Raw genomic sequence first — 14044 nt, forward strand, 5'->3', positions numbered from 1 at the left:
CCTCCCCAAGAACAAGCTGACAAACTAGAAGGAGGGTAAAGATGGAGAGAAAGAATGTGAATGAGAAAGAGAAGGTATGTGAGAATTAAAATGGAAGGGATTGAAGTAGATCCAGAGAGAGAAAAGGAGAAGAAAGTTGTACAGAGCTCTCAGAACCACTTCTTGCACTCTCAGAAACAACTCATGAAACCACCATGGAGGAGGCTCCAGAAATTGATATTGTTTTTACAGTCACAAGTTCTACCTGCCAAGAAGAGTGATTGCATCCTCCCCCCAACTTTTTAGGAAAGATGTTATTCCACAGTATCCTCCACAGTTTTTGAATCTTTAAGTCTGAACAGGACAATTTAATATTTACTATGCCGTGGATGTCTGTAACTAATGGTTGTGTTATGCAGTATACTGTGTATAGTATATAGTATAGTATACTATAGTATACTATATTATACTATATTATTATATTATACTATATATATTATAGTATACTAAATTATACTATAGTATACTGTGTATAATAGTTGAGTTGTATTCTATTGAGTTGGAGTTTATAACTGGAATGAGGAGTGTGTATTTGATATTTCAATAATGTTTAGTAATCTTGTACATATATTGGTTGATTAAGCTTTCTTCTTCATTTAAATAATTTAGTATGTTTACCTATATGTAAAAAATACATTAATTCCATACATCATCACGCTACCACTTGATACAATTGTGCCTAGCTTAAAGTAAACCCAAGCTACCCCTGTATTTTCGGACTCCTGTATGTAACAGTTATGTTCATGTTTCATGAGTGGTTGTGAATTCCGTACTCCAGTTAAGTGAATTTTAAGCCAAAGGTGAGAGGTGCAGTTTATTGAGTTGTGCTGGTTTATCAGGATTTAACCAGCAGGGGGTGTCTAGAGGAGGATTATAACTCAGACCAGTACAGCTGCTCAGCATAATGTCAGATTAAAATAATTGTTTCCGTCAATTCATATCGCTCCATTCCCTATTTATTCATTTTCCTCAAATAATTTACTCCAGCTTGGTAACTGTCCTAATTTAACCCATGTTCTTCCATGTGTGATTAAATCCTGCCCCCAGAATCCTCTCCAATAGCACTCAAGTTGCCATAAGGATCCCACCAGACCTTGGTGATTGATACACTTTAATGATCTCCAAGAGATTCAAAGTTCAAAGTAAAAACTATTATCAGAATATGTCACAACATGTCACCACATACAACCCCAAGATTCTTTCTCCTGCAGGCAGACTCAGCAAATCTATAGAATAGTAACTGTAAACAGGATCAATGAAAGAGCAAGCACATTGAAGACACCAAACTGCACAAATGCTAATGTAAATAAACAGCAATAAATAAACGAGAGCATGAAATAACAAGATAAAGAGTCCTTAAAGTGAGATTATTGGATGTGGGAGCATCTCAATTGATGAGTGCAGTTATCCTCTCTTCCTCAAGAGGCTGATGGTTGAGGGGTAGTAACTGTTGTTGAATAAGTCCTAAGGCACTTGTACATTCTACCTGATGACAACAGCAAGAAAAGAGTATGACCTGGCTGATGAGGATCTTTGATATTGGATTCACCTTTGTCTTGATCTTAAAATGTCCCAAAATATCAGAACACCCCACACCGATCTCTCTAATCCCTGTCCTACTCCTCAGACAAAACGGATGAAAAGTACTCGTTTAGTACTTTGCCACTATCCCATGACTCCAAACATAAAATTCCTGCATGGTCCTACTCTCGCCATCATCATTCCCTTGTTTTTGATCTCAGTAAAACAAGAGGGCTTCGCTCACAGGGCTGTCTGCAGTTCCAGACAAGACAGGTTAACTGAGAGACAGAGAGAAATAACAATGGAGAGACGAGAGTGGGCGAGAACAAGACAGAGAGAAAGACAGGGAAATAAGCATCAAGGGATGAAGGAATAGTGAAAAGAGAAGGAGACAGATTGATACTTGAAGAGAATAAAAAAGGAGTAAAGAGTGCATTATGCTGAGGCCTGCACTTCACTGTGTTCATTTATTTTTTTTGTGGTGCTCCCTTACCATCAGGTAACCAGCAAGGGGAGCCAAGTCAACCTAGTCTAAGGGTGAACAGTGTCTTCCTCTTCCTCCAGCTCAGTTTTATTAAAGGGACCATTACTGAGTGCAAAAAAAAACAGACTAATTAAACAGAAAGAGGGGAGGTGGTAAGGTAGAGACTCATGGGATGGAGAAAAGCAGAACCACAGACAATAGCCATTGCTTTAGCTCCACCAACAGATTTCAAGGTAAGTGTGCAAGTAGTGTGATTGAGCAGCAGCTGGGACCCACTGACAGCAAAGTGAAGACAGAGGTGGGTTTGAAAACGGCTGTGCTGTCTTCTCAGGAAGAGAAAGAGAATGGCATTCAAAGAGAACAGGCTTTCTGTGTAGCTTGGGGAGGAGAACAAGGCAAGTGAATTCCTGGAGTGGTGAGGAGATGTTTCGTTCCTGAGGTGGAGACAGTGCTGGAAGTGCAAACAGTGAATGCTATAGTGAGGAAATGAAAGAATATAACTTTACTCAGAGAACGAGGCTCCTAAGTAGATCGTACACTCATTATCGTAGTCGCTCTGCGAAAAATGAAAGGTTAGTTGCTTGCTGAGGTTGCACAGAGGTTAAAGGAGTATGTGAACACATGGACATCAGAAGTTTCACCCATGGAACCAGAAAGTGGAAGAATACTGAGTGCAGACAAAATTATCAAAATTCTGCAACTGTGGAGAGTCATAGCCGGGAAGCTTACAACCAGCTGAGAGGATCTGAAATCACAGCAACTCCTGGAATACAGGATCCTTTTGGCTGCGGACTGAATTGACACCATTGTTTTTGGTGTTCTGGTTTCTGTCGTTTGACTTGAACACATAACCTCATGTCTCAGAGATGAGAGTGGAGATCAGCAAAGAAGGTTGTCACAAATTACAGGAGGATCTTGATTACCTCAGTAAGTGGGACGACCATCATCAAATGGCTTTCAATTCATCTCAGTGCAAAGTGTTGTACTGTGGATTCTGGTTAATTGGTTCACATCGGGACCAGATATTTTGGCTCAATTAAGCAGCTGCCCAATTAACCAAAGTTTCATGGAAGTCACTAAAAATGTATAAAAATGAAAAAGTACTGTTTAACTAAGTAACAAGTGACATTGGCAGTGGCAAGAATTGAACATCAATCTGCCACTGTAAAACATTACACCCTAGGTACTCGTCGACACAACCTCTCCTTGTAACTCAAGCCCCCACTTCAGGCAACATCCTGGTAAATCTTCTATGTACTTGTTCTAGTTTAATAACATCTTTCCTACAACAGGGTTGCCAAAACTGAACACAGTACAGCCTCACCAATCTCTTATACAGTACAACTGCAACATAAATTCCCAGCTCCTGGACTCATTGCCCTGACTGATGAAAACCAACACGCCAAATGCCTTCTTTCCCACCCAATCTTCCTGTGAAGCTGTTTTCAGCAAACCATGCATTTGCACTCCTTGATGTCCCTATACTGTAACACTCCACAGTGACCTAACATTCACTGTAAAAGTCCTACCTTTGTTTGATCTCTCAAAATGCAATATCTCACATTTATTTGGACTGAAAGCCATTGGCCAGTTCACAGCCCACATACCTCACTGATCAAGATCTTCATGTAATTTTCCATAGCTTTCTACCACACTACCTACTTTGGTATCATACCCAAATTTCCTAACCACCTGCCTTGTACATTCACATCCAAATTGCTTAGATAGATTACAAACTATTTGATCCCAGCACCAACCCCGACCCCCTCCCCCATGACACGCCAGTAGACATTGGCTTCTGGACTATGAAATAAGCCTCAACAATCACATTCTTCCTCCTACATTGAAGCCAATTATGAATCCAATCCACCATCGCCCCAATCCCACGCTAGTTATTTATCCTGATCAGCCTGTCATAAAGGACCATGTCAAAAGTCTTGCTAAAGTCCATATAGACATCATCTACTACCTTACCCTCATCTACCCTCTTGTTTATCTCCTCAAAGAACTCCACATATTTGTGAAATATGACTTCTCAGGTGTATTTAGTTTGAATGTTAAGATTTTGAGATAGACTGATTATTCATGGAGGGAGGAGAAGATGGCGGCGCGACGAAGCACGCGCAGCCGTTCTGAATGATATCGTATGTGTTAACTAGGGGCCGTGCACAATCCTGATTTGATGGAGACAGACGTGAGAAGCACGGAGGAACACCTGGAGAAACTTCTGAAATGCCCCCTTCACTGCCGCTGCTACTGTGTGATCAAGAATCTCCGGAGGGGAAGGCCCCAGATCCTTGGCTTTGCCTATTGCCTGTTGCTGGGGCCGGGGTCGAAGCGCTCGGCAGAGATGGTGATCGGTGCTCGGTGTCAGAGAGTTGGTTGGAGGCTCGGAGTTTTCGGACGGACTTGGAGTTGGACTGTGGTCGGGTGCTTCCAGGGTGCTGCATCGGCAAGTTTGCGGCGCTGGAGGCTCATCGTCTGCGTGAGATGATGGGACTTTCGAGAGACTTTGAGACTCTCTACCATGCCCATGGTCTGTTCTTGATCAAATTACGGTATTGCTTTGCACTGTTGTAACTATATGTTATAATTATGTGGTTTTTGTCAGTTTTTCAGTAGGTTTGTCTTGTGTTTCTGTGTTATCACTCTGGAGAAACATTGTATCATTTCTTAATGCATGCATTACTAAATGACAATAAAAGAGGACTGTGTCTCCTCATAATCTAATCTAATCTAATCTAAATTGATATACATTCTGTGACCACTATATTAGGTACCTATTTAAAGCATTTGCTGAGTATAGGCTTGTGGTCTTCTGCTGCTGTAGCCCATCCACTTCAAGGTTCGATGTGTTGTCTATTCAGAGATACTCCTCTGCACACCACTGTTGTAACACATGGTTATTTGAGTTACTGTCACTTTCCTGTCAGCTTGAACCAGTCTGGCCATTCTCCTCTGACCTTTCTCATTAACAAGGCATGTACGCTCACAGAACTGCTGCTCACTGGATGTTTTTTCTGTTTGTTTTTTGCACCAAAGCCCCCACCAGCTCCCCCTCCCAAGCGTAAGCAGCGGCAAAGCAATGATCCCCCATCCCCCACCAGCAAAAAAAGCATCAGCACTACCCACCGAGCACTCAAGTATGCAACAAAGCATCAATAAAGACACAGTCCTGCAGTACTCCAAAGACTACTCATTCACCTGGTACTTTGACATACCACAGGCTGTCTCTCACTCTCCCTAATAAGGGAAAAAGAGATGTTCCCATTTCACAGCGAGAGGGGAGACATAATATGTGATATGAATGTAAGAAAGAACAAGCCAATGAGCAAAGAATTAAGTTGTACCACAGACAGAAAATTCATAAGGCAGGGAATGCAGGACTAAAGATGCTGTATGTAAATGCAAATTCCTGCCCTGAAACTCCAGCCCTGAAAAAAGGCACTGAAACTCCTGCCCTGAATCTCCTGCCTTGAAACTCCTGCCCTGAAACTGCTGCCCTGAAACTCCTACCCAGAATCTCGACCCCTTAACCTACTACCCTGAAACTCGATTCCTGATTCTCTTACACTGAAGCAACTGTCCTGAAACTGCTGCTGTCAATCTCCTGCCCAGAAACTCCTGCACTGAATCTTGACCCCTGAAGCTCCTGCCCTGAAACGCCAGCCCTGAGACTCCTGCCCTGAATCTCCTGCCCTGAAAGTCCTGCACTGAATCTCCTGCCCTGAAACTCCTGCCCTGAATCTCCTGCCTTGAAACTCCTGTGCAGAAACTCCTGTCCTGAAACTCCTGCCCTAAACTCCTGCCCTGAGACTCCTGCCCTGAAACTCCTGCCTTGAGACTCCTGCCCTGAATCTATATGCTTGAATCTCCAGCGCTGAATGTCTTGCCCTAAGACTCCTGCCCTGAATCTCCATGCTTGAATCTCCTGCCCTGAATCTCCTGCCCTGAATGTCCTGCCCTGAATGTCCTGCCTGGATTTTCCTGCCCAGAGTTTCCTGCGCTGAATGTCCTGCACTGAATGTCCTGCCCTGAAACTCCTGCCATGAAACTCCTGCCATGAAACTCCTGCCCTGAAGCTCCTGCCCTGAAACCCCTGCCCTGAATATCCTGCCCTGAAAGTCCTGCACTGAATCTCCTGCCCTGAACTTCCATGCTTGAATCCCTGCCCTCAATGTCCTGCCCTGAAACTCCTGCCCTGAAACTCCACCCCTGAAACTCCACCCCTGAAACTCCTGCCGTGAATCTCCTGCACTGAATCTCCTGCCCTGAAACTAGACCCCTGATTTCCTGCCCTGAATCTCCTGCACTGAATCTCCTGCACTTGAATCTCCTGCCCTGAAACTAGACCCCTGATTTCCTGCCCTGAATCTCCTGCCCTGAAACTCGACCCCTGAAACCCCTTCTCAGGGAATCCACACCCGAAACTCAACCACTGAAACTGCTGCCCTGAAACTCCTGCCCTGAAACTGCTGCCTTGAATCTCCTGCCCTGAAACTCCTGCCCTGAAACTCGACCCCTGAATCTCCTGCCCTGATACTCCTGCCCTGAATCTCCTGCTCTGAATCTCCTGCCCTGAAACTCCTGCCCTGAGTCTCCTGCCTTGAGTCTCCTGCCCTGACACTCCTGCCCTGGGAATCCACACCCAAAACTCAACCACTGAAACTGCTGCCCAGAAACTGCAGAGATGGTGCTCGGTGCTCGGTATCGGAGGGCTGGTCGGAGGTTCGAATTTTTTGGATGGACTCAGAGGCGGCTGTGGTCGGGTGCTTCCAGGGTGCTGCATCAGCAAGTTTGCGGCACTGGAGGTTCATGGCAGGGAGAGTTTTTCTTCCTCCTACCGTCTGCATGAGATGATGGAGCTTTCGGGACTTTGAGACTTTTTTTACCGTGCCCATGGTCTGCTCTTTATCAAATTATGGTATTGCTTTGCACTGTTGTAACTATATGTTATAATTATGTGGTTTTTATCAGTTTTAGTCTTGGTCTGTCTTGTGTTTCTGTGATATCATACAGGAGGAACATTGTATCATTTCTTAACGCATGTATTACTAAATGACAATAAACGAGGACTGAGTGTCCTCATAGTCTAGCACCTGGTTATGTTACTGTTGATGTGTCCCAGTGCACATATACATCCATCAACCTTAACTTTAGTTGTATCCCTAGCATCCAAGAGCTCACACACCCCAATGTACTCTAACTACATCCTGGCAAACCCTGGACACTCCCCCCACAAACCAGCTGACATGTGTAAGGAGGAGGCAGATTCAATATAGGCAAGAGTTGAACCTGGTTAATGAAGAGGTGGGCCAGATCAAAATGGCAGGGTTGCGTGACACCGAATCTCGAGTGACAAGATCAAGAAATACAAGTGGGATGACTTTCCCACTGCCAGCATAATTGCATCCTAACCCTAACTCTAATCTCCCCCAGCCCCACATATACATCCCCCAACTTTACCCTTAATCCTCATCCTAACGTTGAAAGGCCTGGACGCCCCTACTACCTGGGCCACACCCTGCCTAACCCTGCCCACTCCGCCCACAAACCAGCTGACATGTATAAGGAGGAGGAAGTTTCAATAAGTGCAAGTGTTGGAACTGGTTATTGAAGGAGTTGGCCAGATTAATGTGGCAGGGTTGCCAGACACTGAATCTCGAGTGATGAGATCAAGAAGCAGAAAGCGGCTGATCTTCCTAACCTCCAATGTTACCCTTATCGTTTCTATTTTTTCAAGAATCAACACCATGCACAGTATTCCAGGTGTGGCCTCTCAGTGCAGGCAGGATGTCAGATATGGCAGTGGAATGTTCCTCCTGTAGGATAGAAGCATAGAAACATAGAAAACCTACAGCACAATGCAGGCCCATCGGCCCACAAAGTTGTGCCAAACATGTCCCTACCTTAGAAATTACGTAGGGTTACCCATAGCCCTCTATGTTTCTAAGCTCCATGTACCTATCCAGGAGTCTCTTAAAAGATCCTACCGTATCCACCTCCACCACTGTTGCCAAAAGCCCATTCCACACACTCACCATGCTCTGCATAAAAATCTTACCCCTGATATCTCCTCTGTACCTACTTCCAAGCACTTTAAAATTGTGCCCTCTCGTGCTAACCATTTCAGCCCTGGGAAAAAGCCTCTCACTATCCACACGATCAATGGATGTGGGAATTCGTGGAACCTGATAGTCTCCCTGAAGTGCAGCCAACTCCAGCTCCTGAAAGACCGCATTAAGGAGCTGATGTTGAATGAACTAAGGATCACCCGGGAGGCAGAACAATTGATAGATACTACTTTTGAGCAGGTGGTTTCACCCAGAGTGCAGAATTCGGGTGTAGAGAGGTGAACACCGAGGGAGGTAAAGGGATAAAGAAGGATACGGTAGGATCTTTTAAGAGACTCTTAGATAGGTACATGAGCTTACATAAATAGTGGTCTATGCAGTAGGGAAATTCTAGGCAGTTTTTAGAATAGGTTACATGGTCGGCACAACATTGTGGGCCGAAGGGCCTGTAATGCCCTGTAGATTTCTATGTTTCTTTGTTTCTATGTAATGGGACTGAAGTTTAATATTGTGGATCTAAAACAGATAAAGGAATTAAAGACCCGAAAAAGTATTTATTGTCCTGCGTGTGTATTTTTCCCAGGCTACAAAAAATTGTTTTCTTAACACGTGGCGTGGGAGAGATGCTGAGATATTCTTACAATGGCACCCTGCTTACCCAGAAACCTCCGCGCAACAGAATTCGCCGTCAGTGACCCTGCGATCAAATGCGCAGGCGTAAGGGTCGCAGACAATTCCGGAAATGGCGCGTGCGCTGAGTGGACGAAAGATTCCGGAGGTTTGGCGGCAGGTAGGAGCGGGGCACCGGGCAGGGCTTTCGTTCGCACACGGTCTGAGGGACCATTGTGGTGAGCTCCGGACACACCGTGGTCCCGCACAGGCCCGCTCCATCAGCCCCACGATCCGTTCCCCGGGCCCCGAGGGGCTTTCGGCTGATGAGCGAAGGCGAGGGGAGTGGGAGCTGATGGATCTGTCAGACGAAAATTATTTTAAAATTGCTCATGTGTTCTTTCCTGGTTCAGCTCAGTGTATTTCATATATACTCACAAACAAAAGGGGACGACACACGTGTTTAAAGCCACAAGAAAACACTTTATTAGAACTCAAGTCAAGTCAAATTTATTTATATAGCACATTTAAAAACAACCCACGTTGACCAAAGTGCTGTACAGATAGCTAAAATCAAAAATACAAAAAACACAGACATAGCCAACAAGGCAAACAGCTTATAGGAACTAAAGAAACAACACAGGGGCCTAGACACCAGCCAAAAATCAGCCACATCAGGAGGATTCAAACGCTAGTGAATAAAAGTAAGTTTTGAGCCTGGTTTTGAAAGCGTCGATGGGGGGTAAGTGCAATAGAAAGGTAAAATCAAATCTCTACAGCACTGAGTAGTAGCAGTACTGAAGTCAAACTAATACTTATCCTGTAAATGAGCTGATCTGCAGAATGCTTCTACACAGCCTTTCCTCTCTTTCTCTGTATCTAACTTCGATTCGCATATTCTGACTCTTTGACGTTCTGTTCCCTGTCTTATCACCAGTCACCAGCAGTGACCTAGCCAAGGACAAAACTCTCTCCCCTTGTACCAAGGTGCCTTTTATAGCCTTCAAAACCCCTCCCACAGGAACTTTTCCATTTATTTAGAGTCATAGAAAAGTACAGAACCGAAACAGGCCACTCGGCCCATTTAGTCCATGCCAAAATATTTAAACTGCCTATTCCCCATCAACCTGCGCCAGGACCATAGCCATCCATACCCTCACCATCCATGTACCTACACAAACTTCTCTTAAACATTGAAATCAAGTTTGCATGCACCACTTATGTTGGCAGCTCGTTCCACACTCTCGCAACCCTCTGAGAGAAGTTTCCCCTCCTGTTACCCTTAACAGCTTTCGCCCCGAACCTATGACCTCTAATTATAGTCCACTCAACCTCCGTGGAGTTTACCCTATTACCCCATCTATACTTCTCATAATATTGTATACCTCGATCACATCTCTTCTCAATCTTCTACATTTGAAGGAATAAAGTCCTAACATATTCAATTTTTCCTTGTATCTATGTCCATCAGACCCAGCCACATTCTTGTAAATTTTCTCTGTAGTCTTTTAACCTTATTTATATCTTTCATGTAGGTAAGTGACCAAAACTGCGACAATATTCCAAATTAGGCCTCACCAATGTCTTAAACAACTTTGACATAACATCCCATCTCCTGTACTCAACACATTGATTTATGAAGGCCAATGTGCCAAAAGCTTTCTTTATGACCCTTACTGCCTGTGTTGCCACTTTCAATGAATTATGGACCTGATTTCCATGATTCCTTTGTTCTACCACACTCCTCAGTGCCCTACTGTATAAGACCTAACTTTGTAGGGAACTGTGGATAATACTAATGGAGAGAGTCAAACTGAGTCAAGTCAAAGGTTAAAGACAGGCAGAAATGGGCAAATCTTATACCGACAGGAAGATTGTCGGAGAATTTGATGGTCATTTCAGATGCCTGAACCTTACCCAGTTAGAAGATGAGAAGTTGTCCCTCCAACTTGTGGTGAACCTCACTGTAGCAGTGTGATGTCAGAGCTCAGCACAGAGTGCCATCCTTCACCCATTGATGTCTTTTGTAATTTTTTTTAGGGATTAGAAATGGCATATATGTGAACAGGAATCTCAGACACAACAACACATCAGTTCTGCTGTGTCAACACAGATATTTAAGGAGTGACCCCATATTTCCTTTCCAACACCAAAATATTCATTGTTGACCATAGGAGATGAAGTATCTCATTCCAGCTAGAAACGTGCTTTGTGTCTGAAATGAAGATTTCTGTTGTAACTCAGTGAAATCCACTGGAACAGGAGTACTGAGAACACACCAGATTTATTCACTGGAGATCAGTTCTTCAACTGCATTGATTGCGCAAGGGATTCACTACATCTTACATTTGACTTTCTGAATTGATAGAGAACTGTGAGTAGGGATTCACTCACTCACCTACAGACACACCCTCGAGTTCACATGGAGGAGAGGCTGTTCACCTGTTCTGTGTGTGGGAAGAGGTTCACTCAGTCAGTTGACCTACTGGCTCACCAGCATGTTCACACTGGTGAGACCCTGTTTACCTGTTCAGATAGCGGGATGGGATTCACTCAGTCATCCGACGTGCAGAAACACCAGCGCATTCACACTGGAGAGAGGCCGTTCACCTGCTCAGACTGTGGGAAGGGATTCACTCAGTCATCTCATCTGAAGGTACATCAGCGCGTTCACACTGGAGAGAGACCATTCACCTGTTCTGACTGTGGGAAGGGATTTACTCAGTCATCTCATCTGAAGGTACACCAACGCGATCACACTGGGGAGAAGCCGTTCACCTGCTCAGACTGTGGGAAGGGATTCACTCAGTCATCTCACGTGAAGGTACATCAGCGAGTTCACACTGGGGAGAAACCGTTCACCTGTTCGGATTGTGGGAAGGGATTCACTCAGTCGGCTGATCTACTGGCACACCAACGCGTTCACACTGGTGAGAGACCGTTCACCTGCTCAGATTGTGGGAAGGGATTCACTCACTCTTCCAACCTACAGAGACACCAACGAGTTCACACTGAGGAGAGGCCGTTCACCTGTTCTGTGTGTGGGAAGGGGTTTACTCGGGCATCCAGCCTACAGACACACCAGTCAGTTCACACTGGGGAAAGGCCATTCACCTGCTCAGACTGTGGGAAGGGATTTACTCGGTCATCTTATCTGAAGGCACACCAGTCAGTTCACACTGGGGAGAGGCCATTCACCTGCTCAGACTGTGGGAAGGGATTCACTCGGTCATCTGATCTGAAGGTACATCAGCGATTTCACACCGGTGAGAGGCCTTTCACCTGCTCAGATTGTGGGAAAGGATTTACTCGATCATCTGACCTACTGTCACACCTGCGAGTTCACACTGGGGAGAGGCCATTCACCTGTTCTGTGTGTGGGAAAGGATTCACTCAGTCATCTGACCTGAAAATACATCAGCGAGTTCACACTGAAGAGAGGCCATTCACCTGCTCCAATTGTGGCAAAGGATTTACTCGGTCATATGACCTACTGGCACATCAGCGAGTTCACACTGGGGAGAGGCCATTCACCTGTTCTGTGTGTGGGAAGGGATTCACTCGGTCATCCGGCCTACAGACACACCAGTCAGTTCACACTGGGGAGAAACCGTTCACCTGCTCAGACTGTGGGGAAGGATTTACCCAGTTATCTCTTCTGAAGGTACACCAGAGAGTTCACACTGGGGATTAAACATTCATGCTCTCAGACTGAGGGAAGGGATGCACTCGGTCATCTCAACGGAAGGTGCATCAATGAGGAGAAGCTATTCACCTACTCAGAATGAAGAATGGGATTTACTTGGTCATCCGACCTACAGACACACCAGTCAGTTCACAGTAGGGAGAGGCTGTTCACCTGCTCAGACTATGGGGAGGGATTCATTCAGTCATCTCATGTGAAAGTACATCAGTAAGTTCGCACTGGGGAGAAGTTGTTCATCTGCTCAGATTGTGCAAAGGTAGTCACTCAAGTCATACATCAGTGAGTTCACACTGGGATGAGGCCATTCACTTGCTCAGACTTTGGGAAGGAATTCACTTAATCCATTGACCTATTGGCACATAGTCAGCTTGCACTGTGGAAAGGCCATCTTGCTGCTCTGATTGTGGGAAGGGATTCACTTTGTCGTCTCAATTGAAGGTACATCAGTGAATTCACTAGGCATTTACCTGCTCTGAATGTGGGAAGGGATTACTCAGTCATCCAAGCTTGTGGTGCACAAGCCTCTAATGGCTGTACAATGTATTATTCTGGAGATTTCTTTGAACTGCATTAATTAAGTGCTTTCTCATTGATTAATTTTTGCTGCAGTATTGGCTAAGTACTTTCTAATTATTATCTATAGAACTGAATGGATTTTTTTAAATCTATGGGTATAGAAGTAGCTGTTTTATGTCTTTAGTTTCTCTCTCCAAGTAGTAGACCCCTGTCACTGTTCTGTTCCTGTTCGATCAACTTTGAATAAAATGATCATGAAGCAACGAGTTTTATGCCTCATTCTTGACTTCTAAAAGAACCTCAGATTCAAACACCAAAATCCCTCAATTTTGATAAGATTTTTGAAATATACCATCAATGTTGAAGCTACTGAAACATGGCTCATAGAAGATATTGTGAAAGTCTGCGATAAGACCCAGGTGATGGCTTCTGTGGGTTCGATATAAGACCGGGTGGTCACTTGGATTGAATGTGTGAGCAATTGAAAGAGTTTCCGAGGTAAGGAAGGTTAGGGTTAGAGTTTAATGTCACCTCCTCCCCCTCTCCCAGTTATATCTACCATCTTGTACGTCTTCCTTACCTTGACTCTAGCCCTAACTCTAAAGAAATGGAATAAACTACAAAAACAGCATGATAGAGACGGTAAAAAAAGTCTAAAGTGTAAATCTTCGCTTCAACTGAACGAGTGAAAGAACAAGACGGTAATTCAGTCGAAGTCACACATACAAGATGTTGGAGGAACTTGTGTTTGTGTGTGTTATTTGGCATTTCTAACACGCAGAATTTCTTGTGTCTTTAATTTACTCAATGTACTTTGCTCGGAGCTCAGAAACAAACTGAAACAATGTCAGAAAACACAGGGGTGACTTCCAGTGGGCAGTTCTGCTGGTGACACTGCTGGGTCACCACTGCTGGTGTTCCACCCACAGAAGCATTACATCTCAAGCTCCACCTTAACAGACTCCCTATTCAGCTCCACCTTAACAGACTCCCTATTCAGCTCCACCATGCCAACTCTGGAGAATAACATCAAACAGTCGTGGAGACAGCGACACCATCCAAATTCCTGAGAATTATAAACATGAGAAAATCTGC

The 14044-nt window shown here is 44.6% G+C and overlaps 2 protein-coding genes across 2 annotated transcripts in view; one reads left to right on the plus strand and one right to left on the minus strand.

Annotated features, from left to right (window-relative positions):
- LOC134359250 (echinoidin-like) overlaps positions 1-14044 on the minus strand; it is a 53813-nt gene that overhangs the window by 23774 nt on the left and 15995 nt on the right. The gene's annotated exons all lie outside the window — the stretch shown is intronic.
- Positions 8871-13203, plus strand: LOC134359228 (zinc finger protein 227-like). Its single transcript, XM_063072185.1, has 2 exons — positions 8871-8908; positions 10768-13203. The coding sequence occupies exon 2, from the start codon at positions 11150-11152 to the stop codon at positions 12419-12421; it is 1272 nt and encodes a 423-aa protein (XP_062928255.1). The 5' UTR covers positions 8871-8908; positions 10768-11149; the 3' UTR covers positions 12422-13203.

This window comes from Mobula hypostoma, chromosome 20, assembly GCF_963921235.1.
Source record: "Mobula hypostoma chromosome 20, sMobHyp1.1, whole genome shotgun sequence".
NCBI classification, from domain to species: Eukaryota; Metazoa; Chordata; class Chondrichthyes; order Myliobatiformes; family Myliobatidae; genus Mobula; species Mobula hypostoma.

Coding starts and splice junctions, on each gene's coding strand:
- LOC134359228 (XM_063072185.1), top strand. CDS start 11,150: ATGGAGGAGAGGCTGTTCACCTGTTCTGTGTGTGGGAAGAGGTTCACT.